The 21,455-nt window shown below is 36.2% G+C and overlaps 1 protein-coding gene across 1 annotated transcript; it reads left to right on the forward strand.

Annotated features, from left to right (window-relative positions):
* Positions 1 to 9,034: 9,034 nt before the first annotated feature.
* On the forward strand, positions 9,035 to 19,513 carry LOC308695632 (uncharacterized protein; the record flags this gene model as incomplete). Its single annotated transcript, XM_081373817.1, has 8 exons — positions 9,035 to 9,157; positions 9,333 to 9,461; positions 12,110 to 12,303; positions 13,002 to 13,149; positions 14,115 to 14,319; positions 14,462 to 14,748; positions 18,911 to 19,041; positions 19,315 to 19,513. The coding sequence occupies 8 exons, from the start codon at positions 9,035 to 9,037 to the stop codon at positions 19,511 to 19,513; spliced, it is 1,416 nt and encodes a 471-aa protein (XP_081229943.1).
* Between the last annotated feature and the right edge of the window lie 1,942 nt (positions 19,514 to 21,455).

Below are 21,455 nucleotides of genomic sequence, written 5' to 3' on the forward strand. Positions count from 1 at the left end.
AAGGCAGTAATACTTAATGCTGTCCACTAGAGGGGGCGACAGGATAATACGTCTTTTCTACTCTTTCCCTGTTTGCATCAGTTTAAATGACAAATAAACGCATTAATTTCATTCATAAATAGGCATTATCTGTGTATGAGAACCAGCTTTACACTTCAAGATCTATCTATCTATCTATCTATCTATCTATCTATCTATCTATCTATCTATCTATCTATCTATCTATCTATCTATCTGTCTATCTGTCTGTCTGTCTGTCTGTCTGTCTGTCTGTCTGTCTGTCTGTCGGACTATAACAAACCATCTTTTTTAAACTGTTATTTAAAACGGTGTTCTGCTATATTTCACAAAGGAAGCCCATTTGTGCGGTCATTGGCGTTATACGAGAAGGTCGACATTCTGAATATGAGCCTACTGTAAAATTAGATGTCTTAAAAATGCGGATTGATCATTGCAGAGTTATTCCAGATGCCTCCCGGTGCTATTCGCATTGGAATTGTGTAATCACAGATTATGAACAGATGTTTTACACAACAAGGATATATTCCCATTGGGTTGTTGGGTTTTCAACTTTAGACATAATTTTTTAACTTTTATAGCTACTGTACAAACTGTGTTAAACTTAGCTACTCTAATGTAAAAGTTATGGGTAGGTCATCTACGCACATGTTACGGACATATCATGGTACAGTTCAGCCTATTATTGATTTTTATTTCCACTTCCCTTTTATCCAAAGAGATATTTGAACAATTTGCACTGTATTTATCAATGGGAAATACATCATGCTAAAATAATCTGTCATTTACTGTGGCTCACATTAATGGAGTCACACTTGCAAGTCGCAGCAGCACGAATTACGTGACCAGCAACATAGTCTGCTTCAAATATTGTGCGTAGTTAACAGTGAGTGGTGGTTTCAGACATTATTTTATTAAAGTGCGTTGGTACTGACTCTTATTCTGCCTGACAGAAAGAAAAGCTCGTAGCTTACTGAAGGAGGAGCGGTTTGATATAGTATGACCAATCAGATGAAAGGGGCGTTTCAGCGCCGCCCACGTGTGCAAATGAAATATTGAACCCATAAACCGATTTGTAAACCACAAACGAAAAATGAAAAATCGAGACAAAATCTCATTTTTCGTTTTTTAAACTAAACTAAAAAACGAATAAACGAGCTGGTTTTCATTTCTCGTTATTCCATTCCAAACAGGAAATGAAATGACCAAAAAGTACACCGCTATCTCTTATTAAGTTTTGCCTGGTAAAAAATCCTTTTCAAGATATCGACAGTTGTAATTTCACTAGTAGTAGGCTACATTACTTTCAGGTCCGTGTACTTTTTGGTCATTTCATTTCCTGTTTGGAATGGAATAACGAGAAATGAAAACCAGCTCGTTTATTCGTTTTTTAGTTTAGTTTAAAAAACGAAAAATGAGATTTTGGCTCGATTTTTCATTTTTCGTTTGTGGTTTACAAATCGGTTTATGGGTTCGATATTTCATTTGCACACGTGGGCGTCGCTGAAACGCCCCTTTCATCTGATTGGTCAAACCGCTCCGCCCTCAGTACGAGCTTTTCTTTTTGTCAGGCAGAATAAGAGTCAGTACGAGTGAGGATAATGTCTGAAACCACCACCCACTGTTACCTACACACAATATTTGAAGCAGAAATATGTCGCTGATCACGTAATTCGTGCTGCTGCAACTTGCAAGCGACCCCAAAAATGTGAGCCACAGACAGTAGGCATATATGACAGATTATTTTAGCATGATGTATTTCCCATTGATAAATACAGTGCAAATAGTTCCGTCTCTGGATAAAAAGGAAGAGGAAATACAATTCAATAATAGGATGAACTGTAGGCTACCATCATAATATGTCCGTAACATTTACCACTCTCGTCTTTTAATTGCATCAAAAGGCAAAAATTGAATAGAAATAATATTATATTTATGAATGTAAGCATGTGTAGCCTACTCAGTTCACATGAAAAGAAAGAGACAGAAAAGAGAGAAGCAAGAAGCAAGAATCAGTGAACGTAATAGGCTACTGACAAAATTACCAGGTTTGGGATTAATTAAAACCATGTCGGTTGAAGACGGCATACCCTGGGACGTCACTAGGATTGGAAGAAAGGGGGGGCTTAGCCCCCAGGGTACACTTTACAGGGTTTTTCCTGGTTCAAAACGAGGCGGACGTGGTAAAATCCTAATAATGTATTTTAATAATAAGGTAATTAAATTTGTATTTTTTGTATATCATCATGGTGTTTCTCACACTATTTTTGTTGGTGTAGTTTGGTACCTCTAGGGGGGTCCGGGGGCATGCCCCCCCGGAAGAAAATTTTGTACATTTTAAAGATAAATTCATTAATCTGGTGCACTTTGATAAATAATCTAAACCGCCCATATTCTCTGATTTAGATATCTGCATCTGATCATCACATTACAATTATTCAAATTCTCAGTGTTAAGCATGATAATATGGTAACATATCACACTGAAGTAGGCTGATTTAAAATGAACATTTATTTAAAATAAAAGTTCTTCTTTTGGCAAAATTACATTTCCTTAATAGCCTAAACAGAGGCTTTACTCCCTTCAAACTTAAATTGTCAATGTTTCATTACATCACTGTTTGAAAACACTCCTTTATAAAGGGCATTTTTCCCTAATTTTATTAAATGTTTGCTCCATCTTTCATTTCAAATTCTTAAATTTGATCAATATATTCAATTAAAATAATAAGACACTAGGCTGTTATTTATACCAATCAAATTAAATAATTTACATTGAAAAATTATAACTGTATTAAATGAGATTATTTTAAATATTTTTGAATATACACATAAGGAATGTTGAAAAGAATGATACTTTATGAAACTAAACCGCCAGTAGGAGGCGGCAGGCGACCGTCTTAATGAGCGAGTCATTGAGTCATTCATTCAAACGATTCATTCAAACGGCTGATTTATTCCGAATGAGGCAGTTTATGAATGGATAATTGAATCTTTGACTCAATAAATTCGTTCAAAACGCTGAATCATTCATTAATGAAACACGGCTGAGTGTTGCTGTGAGATGCGCTATTGTTCTGTTGTTTGGAACTATTTTCGCTGATGCTGAAACAGAACAAAAACAGTCATTGCATGTAAGTGACTTAATTTTAATTATTTGTTTATTGAACTGTTATGAAATCAGTCTCGGTTTCAATCTTGATGGCATTCAGGAAAACAGCTCTCTGGTCGTGTGTAGCCTAGGCTATATATTGTTTCTTAACTATAATAGCCTATGTTATAAATAACAGCGCGAGCCTCAACAGCGCAACTTTGTTACCGTGGGCATAGATTAGATAGGCTATCTATGACCGTCAGTAGCCTACATTATAGGGCTATCAATCGCCACTTACAATAAATGAAATAAAACAGAATCTTCCTCACGTTTTCGGTGATTCCCTAGTTTTTTTATTTTTATATTAAAAATTGTTTTAATCAGGGCATTTGTCCGGATGGGCTACAATTCTCTCTCACTTTTCCCTTCAAAAAAGAAAAAAAAAAGCGGTATTGTCGAGTCCTTGTTTTCGATATGTTCGATGTTTGCCTTGATTTGTTTTCCCTGAAGAGAATTACGTTATTGAAAACGAAAGTAGAGTGATGCACGTTTCATTGTGTTTTACCGTGATGAGGGGGGAGGGGTGCATAGCAAGTTCAACTTCAGACTAGAGCAGGGCTATTCAATTAGTTTCATTCGAGGGCCGCATTATCAAATCGAAAAGTTGAGGTGGGCCGGTGGGTTGGTTTGGGGGTTTATCTTATTTATTGAAACATAACAGTTTCAATAAATAAGCTAAAGTGACCCTAAAGAAGTGTGGTATTTACTTGGAAATGTGGTACCCAACAGTATGCAAATATATAAAACCATAATAAATAAAAACTTGATAATTTACAGCTGTGTACAACTATTTTCCTTGGAACAAATAAATTATTTGTACAAACTTATAGCTGTTGGTGAGAAATAATAATTATTTTATTTATAATTGTTATGCTTAAATGAAAATATTCTGACAGTGAGACTTGTTAACCACAGGCTCCCACTGTATAAAAAAAATGCCTAAACACAAGTTAAAAACTATACGCACCTTTACAAAGAAACTGACATAATTTCATAACAAGCATTAAATATATATTCCTCTACCCACCTAATAAATGCAATATAAATCACTATATTTACTATTATACTATATAATATTATAGTAGCCTATATATTTACTATATTTATTTATTACTACATAGTAGCCTATTCAATATAAATATTGCACATTTCTGCCCAACCATGGTAAATTACTACAGTAAATGTGGTAAATGTTTGTAAGGGTGATTAGGGGATTTAAAGTCTTCTAATTTCGTTCATGCCACAATGTTTCTCCTGCTTTCCTCATCAGTCTTGTTGGGAATGTTGAGGCTGTTTCATCCGATTTAATACTAATTAAATCATCAAGTGATTTGTGGTTTGTAACAGAGGTTTCTGTCGAACTGAAACGCTTCCACTGGTTGTCGCAACACTGTTTAATATAGTGTCCGGGACCGGGAGTAAACGCAACTCGCGCTGGGCCGTGTTTAAACAACTAGTGAAACAACTGAAAACATCACTATTTGTTGTAACTGTACTGAACGAGAACCCGCTTCAGATGATTCAGTGACGGAGCAGTCCGAATGAATCCGAATAGTTTTAGACCGTTATGCAAGCGCGTTTAGAAAGAATCGAACCAAAAGAATGATTCATTCACGAATGATTGGTAGCCTATCGCTGGTTCAGTCGACATAAATTCGGGACACATATAATAACTGCTGAAATATTCACACGTAAAACGTTACTAAGGTCAATCGGAGCGAAAAGAGGAGGAGGGAGGTTGGTGCCGTCGGGCCGCATGGAGATGATTGGCGGGCCGCATGTGGCCCGCGGGCCGCCAATTGAATAGCCCTGGACTAGAGTAACGACGAGACGAGATGAATCCTCCAGTTTCTTGCAGCGCTCCGGTCTGCAACGCTCTGAAAGCTGCCACAGTTCACACCAATGCAACGAGACGGTGCGGTGCATCATCTTGATAGCACAACGACTCTTTGTACTTCAGTCCAACTTCCGACTTTTCGGCTATTTTTGTAGCTGTATATATCATTTGTTGCGTCTAAATATGAATGAGGATACGGTTATTGATAAATCGAATTGTTATTGTTGTTCTTATTTTCATTTGGGGCTTAGGAACATTTTGGGGTAGCTTCAGCCCAGTGGCGGAACTAGAGTTTTATACATGGGGTGGCCAGGGGGTGGCCACTGCTACTTTCGGGGGTACACAGTACACACACACATACAGTGGAAAAGCTTATGGAAGAAATTGGGTCACTCTGTTTGTGTCTATAAGTGTTGAACATCCAAAATATTTGCAGAAAACAAAGCTTTAGCACCAAGGAGATAAGATACCATAGCATGTGTCTGTTATGTACTGCTGCGTTTATTTACAAAAAAACTCACATTTACAAAAAAAAAAACTTTTTTTAATTGTACTTGAAAAATGTAAACAATTGTATTGCCCATCAATATAAAATCTTATCCTAGGAAGATTTAATACAACATAATTCTTTCTTTATAATAATTTATAATTATTCTTTCAAAATATAATTATTTTTTTGTGTTCATTTTTGGGTGAACTATCCTTTTAATCTGGCAGAATCATCTCAACTTAAATTCCTGAATTGGGTATGTGATTGACTGCCTGTGTCTGGTAGATGCTCTGACCTGTTGCTGGTCCTGAAGTCTGACCACACTGACTCTGACTAGCCAGTGGTGATGCAAGGGCTGGGGTCTGTTTGCACCTGATCTGCCTGTTAATCATTTTAAGCCAAAATGGGTGTCAACCTTGAACAAATTGCAACAGAAGCAAACTCAACAGAAGCAAGAGATTGGTTTTGGGACTGGGTCTGAGGGACTGTTTCTGGGGGACGAGTCTGAGGGAAGAACAGGAGACAATGGTAAGGACAAAAAATAAAATAAAAAGTGAATCCCCAGAAACAGTTTTCGAAACTTTCCCCTAATGGGATTCTTCTAGACTTTTTTTCCTTACTCAGGACATATTGAGGATACAAAATTATTTGAGTTTGCTTCCGTTGCAATTTGTTCAACCTTTTTTCATAAAATGACTGGACTATGTTTGTGCTTATTTAAAAAGTACTCTGATATCTCTCCCTTTCTTTTCATGTTTAATTGACCCTGTTCAAAAATATGACAAATTTAAAATATGATTCCAATCATATTTATATTCTAATCATCATCCAATTACCAACATGTTTATCTTAACTCTTTCTCGCAGTAGCCTATAAAAAAAAAGGTGTTTTTGGTAATTTTCACAATTTCATGGCACCCCAGAATATTTTGTTGTATGAATATCTGAACATACCAAAAGAATGAACAGACAAAAACTTTGTGCATCTTTTTTTATCAACACTTGAATGTTGGCAAGTTTCATAAAAAGCAACATGAGCAAAAAGCTGAGAAAATCGCATTTTTATCAAAGACTACATCTAGATCAGATTCATAATGATGATCAAAACACAGTAGATCGAGTCCATCAACACCCTACACCAATAAAGCTTCGATCGCATTATGATATCACTTGTTTCTGCTCTTCTTTTCCTGCGTTTTGATCTCCTATCCTCATTAGCTAGAACATTTGTATACTGTAACGGCAAGGTAGCCTACTGCATATGCGTGTATTAGGCCTAATGTAGGCTATTCGGAGCAAACCACCCTGATGCTAAACCTTAAAAACTTACTTCAAATATGATGTTTTCTTATTCGGTGAAGTTCGGTGTCTTGCAACTATCTCTCGTCCTCTGCTCGTCCGTTTGAAAACTGCGCGCGCGCCGCACTGCCGGCGAACGTAATTTTTTTTTTTTAAATCAGCATCAGCAACTGCCAGTAGCAAATAAAATTTTGGGGTGGCACCCGGGGTGGCCAATCGCATGTCAGGGGTGTCCAGTGCCACCCCGGACCCCCCTCTGGCTCCGCCACTGCTTCAGCCCCCCTAAAATAGGCCTAACGACGTCCCTGGGCATACCTATAAAATGTTATTAGTTTTATTATAAAACAAATACAATTTTATTACATTCTGAATTGGTCGATGTTTCTCTGAGTTTTCTGTATTATGTTGGCTTGAGAAAGCCATATTTAAACATTACTATTGTTATTAGAAATTGACGCCGCCTAGAATTTTAATGCTCCACCAAACTCAGCTCAGACCTTCAGACTGGTCTGACTTGCTTATATCTTTTCGGACTGGTCAGACTTTCCTTCCAAAAAAAATAAAAAAAATAAATAAATAAATCCCATTGACTTGCGTTATCTGAGCAAAGAAGGCCGTAATACTTAATGTTGTCCACTAGAGGGGGCGACAGGATAGTAAGTCTTTTCTACTCTCTTTCACTGTTTGCATCAGTTTAAATGACAAATAAAAGCATACATCTCACTCATAAACAGGCTATATCTGTGTATGAGAATAAGGTTTATACTTAAAGCTGTAGGCTACAACTAATTAAAACTTGAACCCTACTTCAAAATTTGCCACTCTCTAGTTTCTTTTAAGATATTGTTATTCACACTGGTTTTTGCATTTATTGTTTGTCCATCTGGAACTATTATTTGTCATAAGCTCTTTATTTTAAGATGTACTAGCTGTTGATAAATCACATTCAATTAATGTAACGAGCTAATGTCAGGGCAAATGTCCTGCAAAGTTTTGCTAGGCTAGTTAAACACACCTGAACCAGCTAAGCAAGGTCTTCAGAATATCTAGAAATGTTCAGGAAAGTGTGTTGGAACTGGTTGGAGCTGAACTCTGCAGAACATGATGCTCCAGGGTCAGGACTGGGTGTTAAATCTATAAATTAATGTGCAAAGTTGGGTGTCTGCATGCAGATTTGTCAGTCAATACAATGGAAAATGGAATCTGCAAAAACTTTATTCTGTTCTCACAACACATGCAAACAAAACTGCAATGTTTTTAAACTTTTGAAGATGTCACATACCCTGCTTGAACCTTACTAACTGAACAAATATTCATGCAGGAAGTGCATGGAGAAAAAAAATGAATACTGTTTTACACAAAACTCTTAGTGACTTCAAGCACATTGGATAGGCCTGCAACTTCTGTGATGACAACATCCTCAGATCTGCATTTAGGACACTGCCTTGAGTTCTCCATCCACTGGTCAATGCAGACCTTGCACCCCACCACACTTCTGCAGCACGAGGTGAACACAGGTTCTTCAATGATAGCTTGATAAAGAAAATATAAAAAGTCAACACTAACTGCAGCTGGTGCCAAATAAACATGATTATGTTTTGGAAAACAGTAAGTCAAATCACTTCAATTATAGTTGATATCATGGCTAAAAATGATACGACCTTTGGCAGTTACTGCAAAAACCCAGCCTATAGGGGCCACACACTTGCAACTGATATCAGTGAATAGACTGAACATGATTTCAGCCGAGCGATATCCATGCTACTGTTTTAGCACCATATTTGTTCCTTCTAGTTTACTGTGTTTTGGTAAGGACATTTCAAGATGCAGTTTTGTGTGTGTGTACCTCTGCAGATTAAACACATGAATGTCTCCTTTAAAATTGTTGCTAGGTTTGCCCTTTGTGCTGCTCCCTGTGTAATGGAAACAATCTCCTGAATCTGTCTGGATACATGTTCCAAACCATGAGAGGCCTCCAACAGCTCCTCGATTTGCGATTTAAGGTTCTCAAGGACAGATTTTTCAGCATCTCTGCGACTATTAAAAAAAGGTTAACACATAAATAATTTTCACTTATCCCTCTTTACTTATAAATAGGGTTTTTTTTTAGAAAAAAGGGTAATTTGCAAGAAATGTATTATATTACACTGCAATACCTCAGACTCCTACTGTGCTGCCACTGTCTAAACGCAGCCCTTTCCACCGCATGGACTTTTCTGGAGTTTGGCCTCCAATAAGATGATCCTGACAAAGGGTGCCTCAAAGGAGAGCATACGTCGATTTTGTGCTGAACATGGCATACGGAGAGAGCGTCTGCAAGATTCCCAGCTCGAGGTGGAAGTTGCAAAAGCAGTTACCGAGGTAGGTCAGTTCACATTTACATATAATTAAATGTAAAGGTGTATGTGTATTTGACGTGCTGTCCGGGAGGAGGGCTCCGAGCTCGGAATTTGGCCCTAAACAAAACTCCCCCCGGGTTGTGATAGGAATAGTTCTGGAACTGGAAGTGTTGTATGTATGTTTTTCCCCTCAACAGACTGGGCCAACATATGGCAGAAAAATGATGAAGGGATACCTGGCTTCAAAAGGTATCAAAGCATCCGAAGGCCGCGTGGGATGTATGCTGCGAACAATCAATCCTCCCTATCACATGGCTCGATATCAGGTATTGGTAAATAAATTATGGATTATGTTGTTAAATTTTTGGAAGTGTTTGTCTTTAATTAAACCATGTTAGTGTTATAAAGGTTAAAAAGTTGTTCACTTCAATACTATATTACTGCATTACCAGGCTGTAGTTTCAGGTGCACATTTCTAGGACCCTAGTTTTGTGACCACGCCACTAGCCAATTCAGAAGAGACCTGATTCAAACTTGATGCAAAGATGAGACCCATGGAAATTATTCACTTTTTATTATCTTTCACTGGAGTCAGCAGTCTCCAGTTATTATTTAGCTGCAAAAACAGTTAATTGTGCTTCTGGCTGTTGTAAACGGGCATTTGTTTGATTTATTGACATTCTGAAACACACTAGTTTTACAGTTTACTGCACTTTAAGTGTATCACACATCAGTGTACGCATGTGGTACGCATGTTGCATTTCGGCTAATGAATTTAAGTCTCGCACAGATACAGAAAATAGTCTCTTTTCAAGGAAATTTAATTTAAAACCAGAATATAGTTGCTCATATACTGAAACAAATTAGGTTAAATATTTCAAGAGGATTACCAACAGATATGTTTAGAATTAGGGTTTGATTAGGACAATCATTTAATTAATACAATTAAAATCATTCCTGAAAGATTGGCATAAGTGCCATAAAATGGTAGAAACTGCTATTACATGCTTGCATGCATTCAAAAATGGCTGGGTTGTTGTGGTCAGCTAAGTTGAGTAAAATCAGGCTTTGTGAGATGGGTATAAACCTGGAAAGCACCGTTAGCCAACTATGGTGTCAAGTTTCATCTTTATCAGCAAAGTTTAAAGAGGCTGTGTTTGCCGAAACCAACGGACATTCGCAAACAGCATTACAAAGTTTTGTGGTTGGAACGACGGCTCCCAACCTGTGGCTAGAAGCAGAGTTTCTTGTTTGCATGACATGGACTCAAATCCTTATCTGGAGCCAAATAAGTAAGCTGACATTCAGTACAATCTATATCTTTTATTTTATCAAAAATATACAAATGTTATTTCTTTTAAGGACTGGATTCACAGACATGGCTTCGTTTAAGCCAGGATTAGGCCGTAGTTCAATTAGGACATTTAAGTAGTTTTTATAAACCTGCCCCAAAAAAACATTACTGGTGTGCCTCTTGAGACAAAAATGGCACTGACATATTTGAAGATATATCAATGCAATTTCAGCTCAAACATGCATTTTAGTCTTGAACTAGCTTAAGCCTTGCTTGTCTATGAAACCGGGGGTTAGTTTGTCAAAAAAATTTGAAGCACGTGTTCTAATACGTAAGCTGTTGAATCTGGAAATGAATCAAAATAACTGAGAAAATGAGAATTATTGCTATAAATTACAAACATGGCATCTGGGGACTAATTTGATCTCAAACAAATTTGCGACAATACGATTTCTGGAAATAATCGTGACTATCTAGTAGTTGATTTCTTCAATGATGAATTGTACTATGCACTGTAAAAAATTAAACCGTAATTTTTACGGTAAAAAAACGGCAGCTGTGGTTGCCAGAACTTTACCGTCAAAAATACGGTAGCAACGTTATTGGCTTTACAGACTTAACTTAAAATTTACAGTAATAAACCGTATATTATTATCTGATATAATGTGAATTTACTGTCCTATTGAAGGGGTAAATGTAAAATTTACAGTAATAAACTGTATTTTATTATCTGATTTAATGTAAATTTACCGTCCTACCTGTTTTGTACCATTGCAATACACTGATAACCACCAATCACAACAGTGATGAGAGTCACATGATTGTTCAAAGCTCATCACAAGCAGCTCTTCCACAAGAAAATTAATACTAGTATATAGAAGCTGCATAGTATCATTCACACAAACATTAAACACCATCACGGTAACACACATGAAATTAAAAATTGCACTAAACATTAATTTAACAACATTAAATGTAACATAAAACCCTAATGAACATAACTGATTAGAAAAAAGCTAAGAAAACTATGAAGAAACATAGTTATTTCAACAAAAATACATCAAATGTGAAGTGTCACACAGGGAATTGTGGGAATGACAATTTACGGTTTTTCACTGTAAATTATACAATGAGTTGTTCTTTTTCACTTTCAAAAACTGTAAATTTAATGGTATTTTACAGTAAAATTACATTAAATGTACCATTAGATCTATCACAGTTATTTACCGTATATAGTACGGAAACTTTCTGTTAACCAATTAACAGTTTTTCACTGTAGCATTTTTACAGTCTTTTACCGTTAAAATCACGATCATTTTTTACAGTGTGGTAGTTAAGAAGCGAGTTGCATCATTGTATGGGAAGCGCTCCCCTGGCCGAGCCAGCTAGTTATAGAGGGTCAGCTTTAAATGTGTGGGACTACTGCTCCTTAAATAGAAAGTACATTCCTAACCCCACTAACTTGAAAGTCTCCACCCACTGGAGTTATAAACTCTGCACACTTGGAGGTCTCCAGGCTACAGCAACGATGCGATTTCATGTAGATTTCTGTAATAGAAATGAATTAATAATTAGTAAAAAATCTATTTAGTAGGTAGTGTTGTTTTTCCCAGTGTTTTGCTATTAGGTTAAAAAAATCAAAATAATCTAAACATTTACTACTCCCCTTTTTTTATACAGGGATCTCGGAACTTTAATCCGATACCATACACTGCAGAATACATGGGTCACAAATTACATATCGACCAAAATGAGAAGATGGTAATGTTTGGAGTGACCCACGTAGCAGCTGTGGATGGATACTCCAGAAAAATTGTCGCACATTCCACTATGCCAGTGAAAAACAACCTGACAATATATCAAAATGTTTACAGGTAACTTCAAATTTTTACTTTAGTTGTGTAGTTCCAAATTAATTCCATACATTTATGAGAAATGTGTGAATAATCCTAATCATAACACTAACCGCCAAGAGTATTAACAATTAGGCTACATGTTTTTGGGTGCAAGAGTGAACTTGGCTTGAACTTGAGGAGAAATAGTCCAATAATTAATTGGTTGTTTCAACAAGCATTACCTATTCACCATGTGTGTGTTTTCTCAGAGGAGGCAAAGAAAAAAAAATGTATAAGAAAATAATCCATTCGATAAATTCCACCTTTAATTTTCGAGCATCAATTCACAAATAAAATAGGACTATACATGAAATCTGAATTTTGTTACTGCATCTTTGGAATAAATGAAAAGCTTTGAGATTTATACATGGTTTTGATTAATATAACAGTAACTGCATACATTTTAATGTAAAAATAAAATTGTATTGGTGGTGTTCTTAATAGTTTGTAATGTTTATGTAACCTGGAAAATGTCAACATTGCGTGTAACTGGAACATGAATTTACCTTTTTCTTAAATACTGAGGACTTTGCCTCATTTCAGAGCACTGCTATTAATACATTTGTGTTAAGCAAGACATTATACTGTAGAGCTAAGAGACAATAACTTGACTGGCTAAACAGCATTTTTTACCTTCAGTGCTTTTAGCTATAAGCTGTACTTCTTGTTTCTTGCAGAAGTGCAGTGATCGAATATGGAATGTGGGACCAGATCAGGGTGGATCATGGGAAGGAGTTTTATTTAACACTTTTTATTCAAGAGAAACTTGCACACCTTAGACACAACAGAGAGAAGCAGCCATACTGCCAAACACCGTCAACAAATGTGAGTCGTAACATATTCATAAACATTGTAGGGCAAGAGAAACTATAGTGTCCTTTTAACATGATCTATTAAGATGTTTTGTTTTGTTAACTGCACTTAGTATTGTTGTGTCCAATACAGGGGCCTATACCATGAAGCCGGTTTAGGTGGCTAGCCAGATATGTTTCACTTTAGTTTGTGCCAACCCCGGGTTTTAGGCATCATGAAAGTGGTTTGGCTTTTAGCAGTGTTCATCGCCATAGTAACTTGCGCTGATGTCACTCCTAAACTCAGGATCAAAGCCTGTGTTGACAGAGAAAGTTGATGAACAGCGTAATGGCACCAACAAAGGTTGGATTGTTTGGTTTTGTCAACTCGAAACTAATCCCGTAACCCTTTGTTTAACTACCATCATGGTACCATCAAATACTGTATAGTGATACTTCAGAATCACTGGAAGCTGATAGGAAGATTAGAGTACTTTACTGACCCTGTAGGTTAAGCAAAATTAACTAAACTTTATTCAAGTTATTTATATAGAATGCTATATGATCAGTGGCTAAGTTCTCTTAACACGCATACATTTTGACAATTTGAAATCAGGAAATCATTATAATGCATAAATTATGAGAAACATGAATAATTGGTTCTCCTTCACAAATATAAGTTTCCAGGGAGGTTTGCTTAGTGGGACATTAAGAGGGAAGCGACCTGCCAGGAACAGTATTGGACTCCCCAAGAGGTGTATGAATATTTTTATTTTTATCTTTTAAGTCTTTGAAACTATACAATTCTGCAAACGTATGCACTAACTTACCAGCTTACATCTCCGTAGAAACTGACTCGCCATGCTCCATACCATACTGAACCCCCTAGAAACTTTTGATGTCTGTCTCTCTTAATGACTGTCTGTCTTTGCTATAAAACTTTCATAGTTTGTATCAACAAATTTAGCTGTCTTGTTTTTCTTTTCATTTATAAAACAGAATCACATTATTGAAAGAATATGGCCAGAAGTCAACAACAGAGTAAACTATCCGCTGAAAGGAGCTCTCATCCAGTTAGTTGACCAGGAGGAGATTGATATGCAGGATAACCTCACACAATACTGTGTGTCTTCTCTGACGTGTCAAGTGGCTCAAATTGGACTTGAACGAGTTGTGCATTCCTGGAATGTACACAGTATTCCAGGTAAATCTGAAGCAGGTGGTTTTTCGTTAAACCAAGCCTCTTGACCTTGATTAGTTGTTGACAGGATTTTTGTCTGCTGTGCTACTTCATAACAGGAAATGTAGGCTCCACCTGAAGCCCTAAAATCTCAATTTCCTTGTAGGGAATGGAGTTCCTGATCATCTGGCCCATGGTGGATGCCCGAAGAAAGTCTCTCCTGATGTTTTGCCTGATGCAGTGGATGCAGCAAACTGTTATGACCAAGAAGTTGGTTCTTCATTGACACGGGAGTCATCCTTTGGAAGGAATCCTTTTTTACATCTCGAAGACCAGGAAGCAGCTCAGAGGGAATTTTCCCTGCACTATCCAAACATTTGTTTGTTATTTGAAAGTGCTGTTAATTTCCAGCCTGACCATTTCAAACATGCCATTAGAAAGCTAATTGACATTGTAAGAAGTCTAAGTTCCTAATTGTAACTATTACCTATTTGGCCCATCTGCTTAAGTGCATTGTTGCACCTCCAGTGATTAATTCGATATGTTAAGCATTTTGTTGACTTCTTAAATTACCTTTTTTTTGGAAATTGCCTTTTTTTGGGGACCTAAAAAGTGTGAAGATGGTTTATACATTCACATTTTATATATAGAGAGTGATATTCCTTTTGGGTAGACAATGTATATTCGGAACAGAGGGACATTTGAAACAGTAACATGCTCTTCGATTGTAGACATTTTAAAGGACGTGGTTCTCTAATCTGAAGATATCAAATAAAGATTTTTTTTTTTGAGGTAATAATTTCATTTCACCACCTCCATTCATTATTGAATTGCTTGCGACCTTTTATCAGAGGGACAGTTGAAACGCATCGACTGAACCCACAGTAGATTAATGTATCAGACGCTGTCAAATTACACACGTCAATGCACTGATGGAGGTTATAACTGCAAATGACACCACAATTAATAACTGAAGAAGAGTAAATGTGTATGTTGCACACTTACTAAGTGAATGTTATTATTATTATTATTTACAGCTGTACAGGTGAACTGGTTTTACTTGTTCAATATTTTGGCAAAGAGTGTTAACATTTAACAATTTACCCCTATTAGTTGCAACTGATACGAGGGAGTCATGTTCCTTTAAAGAACCCATCCCCCACCCACCCCCAATTTCGACTGGTGGCCAGTGTTTCACTTATCGTCGACAGCAACATTAATAACATCTTCTAAGTGTAAACTCTTTTTCTAACACTATAATCTGTGACAATGGCATACGTTTTGTTTAAAGACAACAAAAGAGTTTCTTTGAGGCTGGAAGATATGCGCGCCGAACGGATTGGAAGGATTTTCCAGGTGTGTCTAATTAGATAATTAAGTTAGTTTAATTGAAGTGGCATTAAGTCGTCAATGCTGTCAACAGTTAACCCTTTTGCATCGATTACACATAGGTCCATAGTGGTCAAAAATGTCAATGTCAAAAAACTCATAAAAATTTGAAGCTTGGGAGCACAAACTTAAGTTTGGTCTCATTTTAAAGAAGACCATTGGAAGATTGTTGCTGAAGTAAAAAAATTAAAATAAAATTAAAAAGTAAAACCCCCCAAAAAGTTATATAGGCCTAGGTTTAAGTTTATTAAATTGATTTATGAACATTATTTTATATAAAATATATTTTATGAAACATGTCGAACTCTAAAACGGCTAGAAAATCAAACCCATACATCTAAACAAGTTGTGTTCCAAATTGGAGGTTGATATCTCAAAAAATTAGCTTTCCGTAAGATTTTGTTTGGGCCTAACACATTTCCCCCATTATGCTAGCAAAACTCCACTGGTTATTAGCAGTTGAGTTTTTCTCTCTCAAGTATTACAAGCGCACACACATTTTTAACAACCACACTTCGACATCCATACCAACACACCCACACAATTATTGTTGCATAATTTATCCAATTGGCTCTGTACGGAAGCCCTGAACCGCAACGCAAAAAAAAGAAAAAAAAAAGAAAAATCCGTAAAAAATAAATAAAATAAATTCTAAAATTACGAGAATAAAGTCGAAATATTTCGAGATTAAAGTCGAAATGTTTCGACTTTATTCTCATAATTTTTTTTTACGTTGCGAAAAGCTAGAGTTTAAAGTCGAAACATTTCGAGACTACGGTGAAGAGAGAGACAGTAGCCTACGGTTACTGTTAAAGTGTTCTTGGACCAGATGGCTTTGCCTATAGACGAGCACGAAAACACGTAGCCCCTAGACCAGGGGTCGGCAACCTTTTTGTCATAGAGTGCCATTTTTAAGTTTCCGAGTTCATCACTGTGCCACAACACACACATAGCCTATATATATATATATATATATATATATATATATATATATATATATATATATATATATATACATATATACACATACACATACATACATACATACATATACATAAACACACACACTCATATAAATACACAAACATTTTACATTTTCATAATGGCTTACACAGAAATAGTACAGAAATTTAAATATTTCTCTTGAAATTTGTTTTAGATTTAGATAGACAATTTAATAGTATTTATAACTCCTAGATGCACTGATTACAATTTTCTAGGCCGATTCCGATTTTCATTGAGTTTGACCTGCCGATACCGATTTTAGCCGATTCCGATTTCTTTTTTTCTAACCACTTTACAACACACAGAAATATATATATATATATATATATATATATATATATATAAAATATCATATCCTTTTACCCAAACTGAATAATAAAAACAAGTTTAAATGAGTAGATTTTATATAAATATTTTTGAGTCTTCATTTTCTTTTCTGACATAACCTAATCCAGTTCTTGTTAAAACACACTAGACATGCACATTCTGTGCATTTTAGGCACTTTTGTTTGAAATCATATTTATTTTGTCAATCAAATGTGTGCTTTCACTTTAACTGAGCGTGAGCAGCGCAGACAAAATAGACTCGGCGGCGAAACCCTCGCTTCACTGCTGCTACGCGACGCTCCTGTTGGGCGCTCACGCGCTGCTCCCGGTGTGAATGCACTCACTGATTAACATGCACGCCGAAAAAAATATGCGTGAAACGGCCGTAATTCACGAAGTTTCCTACATGTGCGTTCCGTGTGCACATGTGATGATGGTGTTGCCCGAGACCGAGTGCATTTGTCCGGCATAAAATCGGCATATGTCCGGCATAAAATCGGCATATGTCAGACTGACCGGCCGGTCGCCGGTTATGGCCGATCACGTGAAAATCGGCTGATTTCGGCCACCAGCGGATCAATCGGTGCATCTCTAACTTAATAAAATAAGCTGTTTTTACTATGAGGAATTATTACATCAAAATGTAGATCTGTGTGCAGGTAGACTACTTTATCTGAATGAAATACATACACTTCTCTCGCATTTGCTTGCGTGCCAGCGATTAACCCTCCGCGTGCCAGTGTTGGCACGCGTGCCTTAGGTTGCTGACGTCTGCCCTAGACTTTGAGTCAACGTGCCACATAGAGTTTGGACCAGGATTGTGGTAGGCTACCTACTCCGGCGTAGTCTGTGTGCCGTCTATAGGCAACACCATAATGCATGTTGGTAGATTAGCACCTGTAGAATTTCCTTTTGTTGAAAGCCCAGATAAAAGTAAAAAGCTACTATTAAAGGAAATAGGGGTGAAATAGTAAGACACACGGGGCAAAACCAACATGGGGCAAAAGACACACAGTACTGACACAAATACTTCAGCTAGAATAATGTTTTTAATAATGTCTAAGTTACTACTTGATCAAAACAATCACTTCAGCAAAGTTTGTACTATTTTCGGTTTAGTTTGATAAATAAAATAATTCATTTTTGTTCAAAAAAAAAAAACTGTCATTAAAATATGATCATTTTAAAAGTAAAGATTCTGAAAGCATTGAAGAAGATCCCATAATAATTTAATAGGCTATAGATTCACAGTAGTAACAAATAAATATATTTTATTATATATGATTAATATCCTATTTTTAAATATGATGGTTTCATTATAAATATGGTGAATTCAAAATTAAAAAAACAAATTCCAAATCAATGTATTTTAATCTAACCATGTCATGTCAACAAATGGAAAAGACGGATGGCTGTTTATTATCATGTTCATTATTGTGCCTTTCGCCCTGATAGCAGGGGTGCCTTTTACCCCAAATACCATATTTTTAGATATTCTTCCTTTATCAAAAAAATGTTGCTTTATTACCTTGAACAAAAGTGAAAATCATTAAAGACCATGAATCATGAAGAAAAATTTAAAAACATTAAATATTAACTCAAAGGCCAAATTCCCATGTGCATCATCAAAAGTGGTTGTTAAGAAAAGTGCTGAGCTACTTTTTTTGTGCATGACATGTGGGGCTCTGTATTTATTTTTGTTATTTTATTTGATTAAAGATAGTTTTATAGATACATTGTCTGTACTTCAGTGGGCATTTTTGCATATTATTGAAAATCAAAAGTTAATTAGAATTGTAGTTATTCAACATAAATAATTTAGAAAAACAGTCTAGGAAAGAATCACTAGACGTAAAAGGTGTATTTCAGTTATCACTTTTTTGGTGTGTTTCAGGTTGGTACAGACAGTCTGTATTTAACAGACTCTTCAAATGTCGCTTTTTTTCCTATGGAAAATGGAGATTTTTGCAGCTTGGACCTAACTGAGAGAGGGCATTATGAGGTTCATGGCGGTGAACTTCAAGGGCAAGTAACAGCTTTGAGTCAGCGTAGTTTCTCATTTTCTCAAAGGCCTTCAAGTTCACCAGTGGCAAACTTCACACAGCCACCTAGAGCTAGTACTCCAAGATCATTTCAAAGGTAACCCCTTAAAATCCTACTCCTTTATAATGTCAATATGTGAAGTCATAAAAATATATACATTTTAAGCTTATTATTCCATATTCCTACTCAAACCATTAATTCTTCTGGATTTAAGTTGCACTTTTTGTACAATACAGAAATGTGTTTCTTTTATAGATCCATACACATCTCTGAAATACAAGATGGACGCTTGGTCTCTAGTCGAGTAGTGGTGGTGCGTTTTACAGAATCTGAGGCAAATGTGCCCAGCTTTCTGGAGAAAGTGAAGTTGGCTCTGGGCAATGATGAATCTTACGTCCTTACCAACACCCAAGGAAATGAAATCTTGCACTCAGAGGGCACAACTGGTAAATAAAATCCTATGTTTGTTAATATGGAGTTTTGCACAAAGAATATTTTTCCTTATAGTCGGGGAGCCAAAGTCTCAAAAATGGGTTGAACCTGACATGGTCTGTTATACTTTTTATTTGTGTTTTTTTCTGTTAACTTTGACCCTAAGAACCAATAATTGGAGGGTCTGCTCTGCCGGAAATATCGCGAAAAAAAATTGTGGCCATTTTAGTGTATGCACCCTTTATTTTTTATCAGAAAAATGTGAAAAATGATTTTTTCCCTCAAATCCTCAGTGGGTTTGGTAGGCTGTCAATAAATGCATTCCAGATACAAAGAACACATTTGCTGACAACATCCACTGAAAAAATAACTCTTAAAACACATTTCTACATGATTTTGCATCAATTTAATGCAAAAAATTAGGCGTTTTCTCACTTTTTTCCAATATTTTCATCTTTACTTCATTGGCAATCAACTATTCCCCCAAGTTATGACATCAGTCAATATGTCATTCTTTTCACCAAACAGTATACTCACTCCACAGAAAAAATCATAAAAATCCAACCAAAATCAATGGATCTGTCATGATTTCACTAATAGTTGATCAGCAGGCTCAGAACCTCAATAGAATTGTAGGCTACTCTCAAAATTCCGAAAGACATGTAGTCCATGAGCCAGGGGGGTTGATCGGTATCATCGGGGGAAAAAATGCTATCATTGTTATTTGGCAAGGTATACACCCCTAGTATTAGAAAAATCACTATAGCAGTGCAGGGGTGGTAGCGAAATCACTTTTTTCAGCTCATGAAGTTACTAACCCCCTAAGATAAATTCCGTTTTTGAAATCTGGTGTATATCTGGTTTAGGCTCATGCTAGGGATATTGTCAATATTCTATAATATGGTGCTTGGTATCGCTGGAAAGGGGACCTTTTAGGCTTTCATTTAAGCCCAGTACTGAATCTGTCTGACAAACACAGAGGTCACATGACTTCTTTAAACCAGAAATAACACACATTTTTTCACAATTTCCGCCTAAACTAAAAACCCGCCTAAAATCGCTGTGCCATGAAAGAACACCACGGACACAAAAGTCAACAACTTCAATACTCAAGGCACTCTGATGACTCAGAAAATGTATAATATACCCATACTATTTATTTGTGAGAGCCTTAAATTAGACTTGTGCAGCCAGCACAAGTCTTCAAAATAGAATAGAGCCAATAGAATGGACAAATAGAATACCCTAGTCCAGGGCCAAATGTTGTAATAAAAACACTTGTAATTGGTGTAACAAAATGTTTCTATCATGTATTTTGATATTCACCCACTTTCAGTTAGAATGTCAGAATGTAGCTCATGCACTGAATGTTGATGGATTTTGACAAGGTTTTGTCAGTTTTGTGAAAAGATTGATGGAATCAATCGCTGTAAAAATCTGTTATTGTCTATCCATTCTAAAAGTGCATCTATCCATTCTAAAAGTGCATCTATCCATTATAAAAGTCCATCTATCCATCATAAAAGTGCATCTCTCCATCATAAAAGTCCATCTCTCCATCATAAAAGTCCATCTCTCCTTTATAAAATTGCATCTATCCATCATAAATGTGCATTTATCCATTATAAAAGTGCATCTGTCCATTATAAAAGTCCATCTCTCCATCATAAAAGTCTATCTCTCCATCATAAAAGTCCGTCTATCCATTATAAAAGTGCATCTCTCCATCATAAAAGTCCATCTCTCCATTATAAAAGTCCATCTCTCCATCATAAAAGTCCATCTATCCATTCTAAAAGTCCATCTCTCCATCATAAAAGTCCATCTATCCATTATAAAAGTGCATCTCTCCATCATAAAAGTCCATCTATCCATTATAAAAGTGCATCTCTCCATCATAAAAGTCCATCTATCCATTCTAAAAGTGCATCTGTCCATTCTAAAAGTGCATCTCTTCATCATAA

Source organism: Scardinius erythrophthalmus, assembly GCF_964197995.2.
Source record: "Scardinius erythrophthalmus genome assembly, chromosome: 9".
Taxonomy (NCBI): domain Eukaryota; kingdom Metazoa; phylum Chordata; class Actinopteri; order Cypriniformes; family Leuciscidae; genus Scardinius; species Scardinius erythrophthalmus.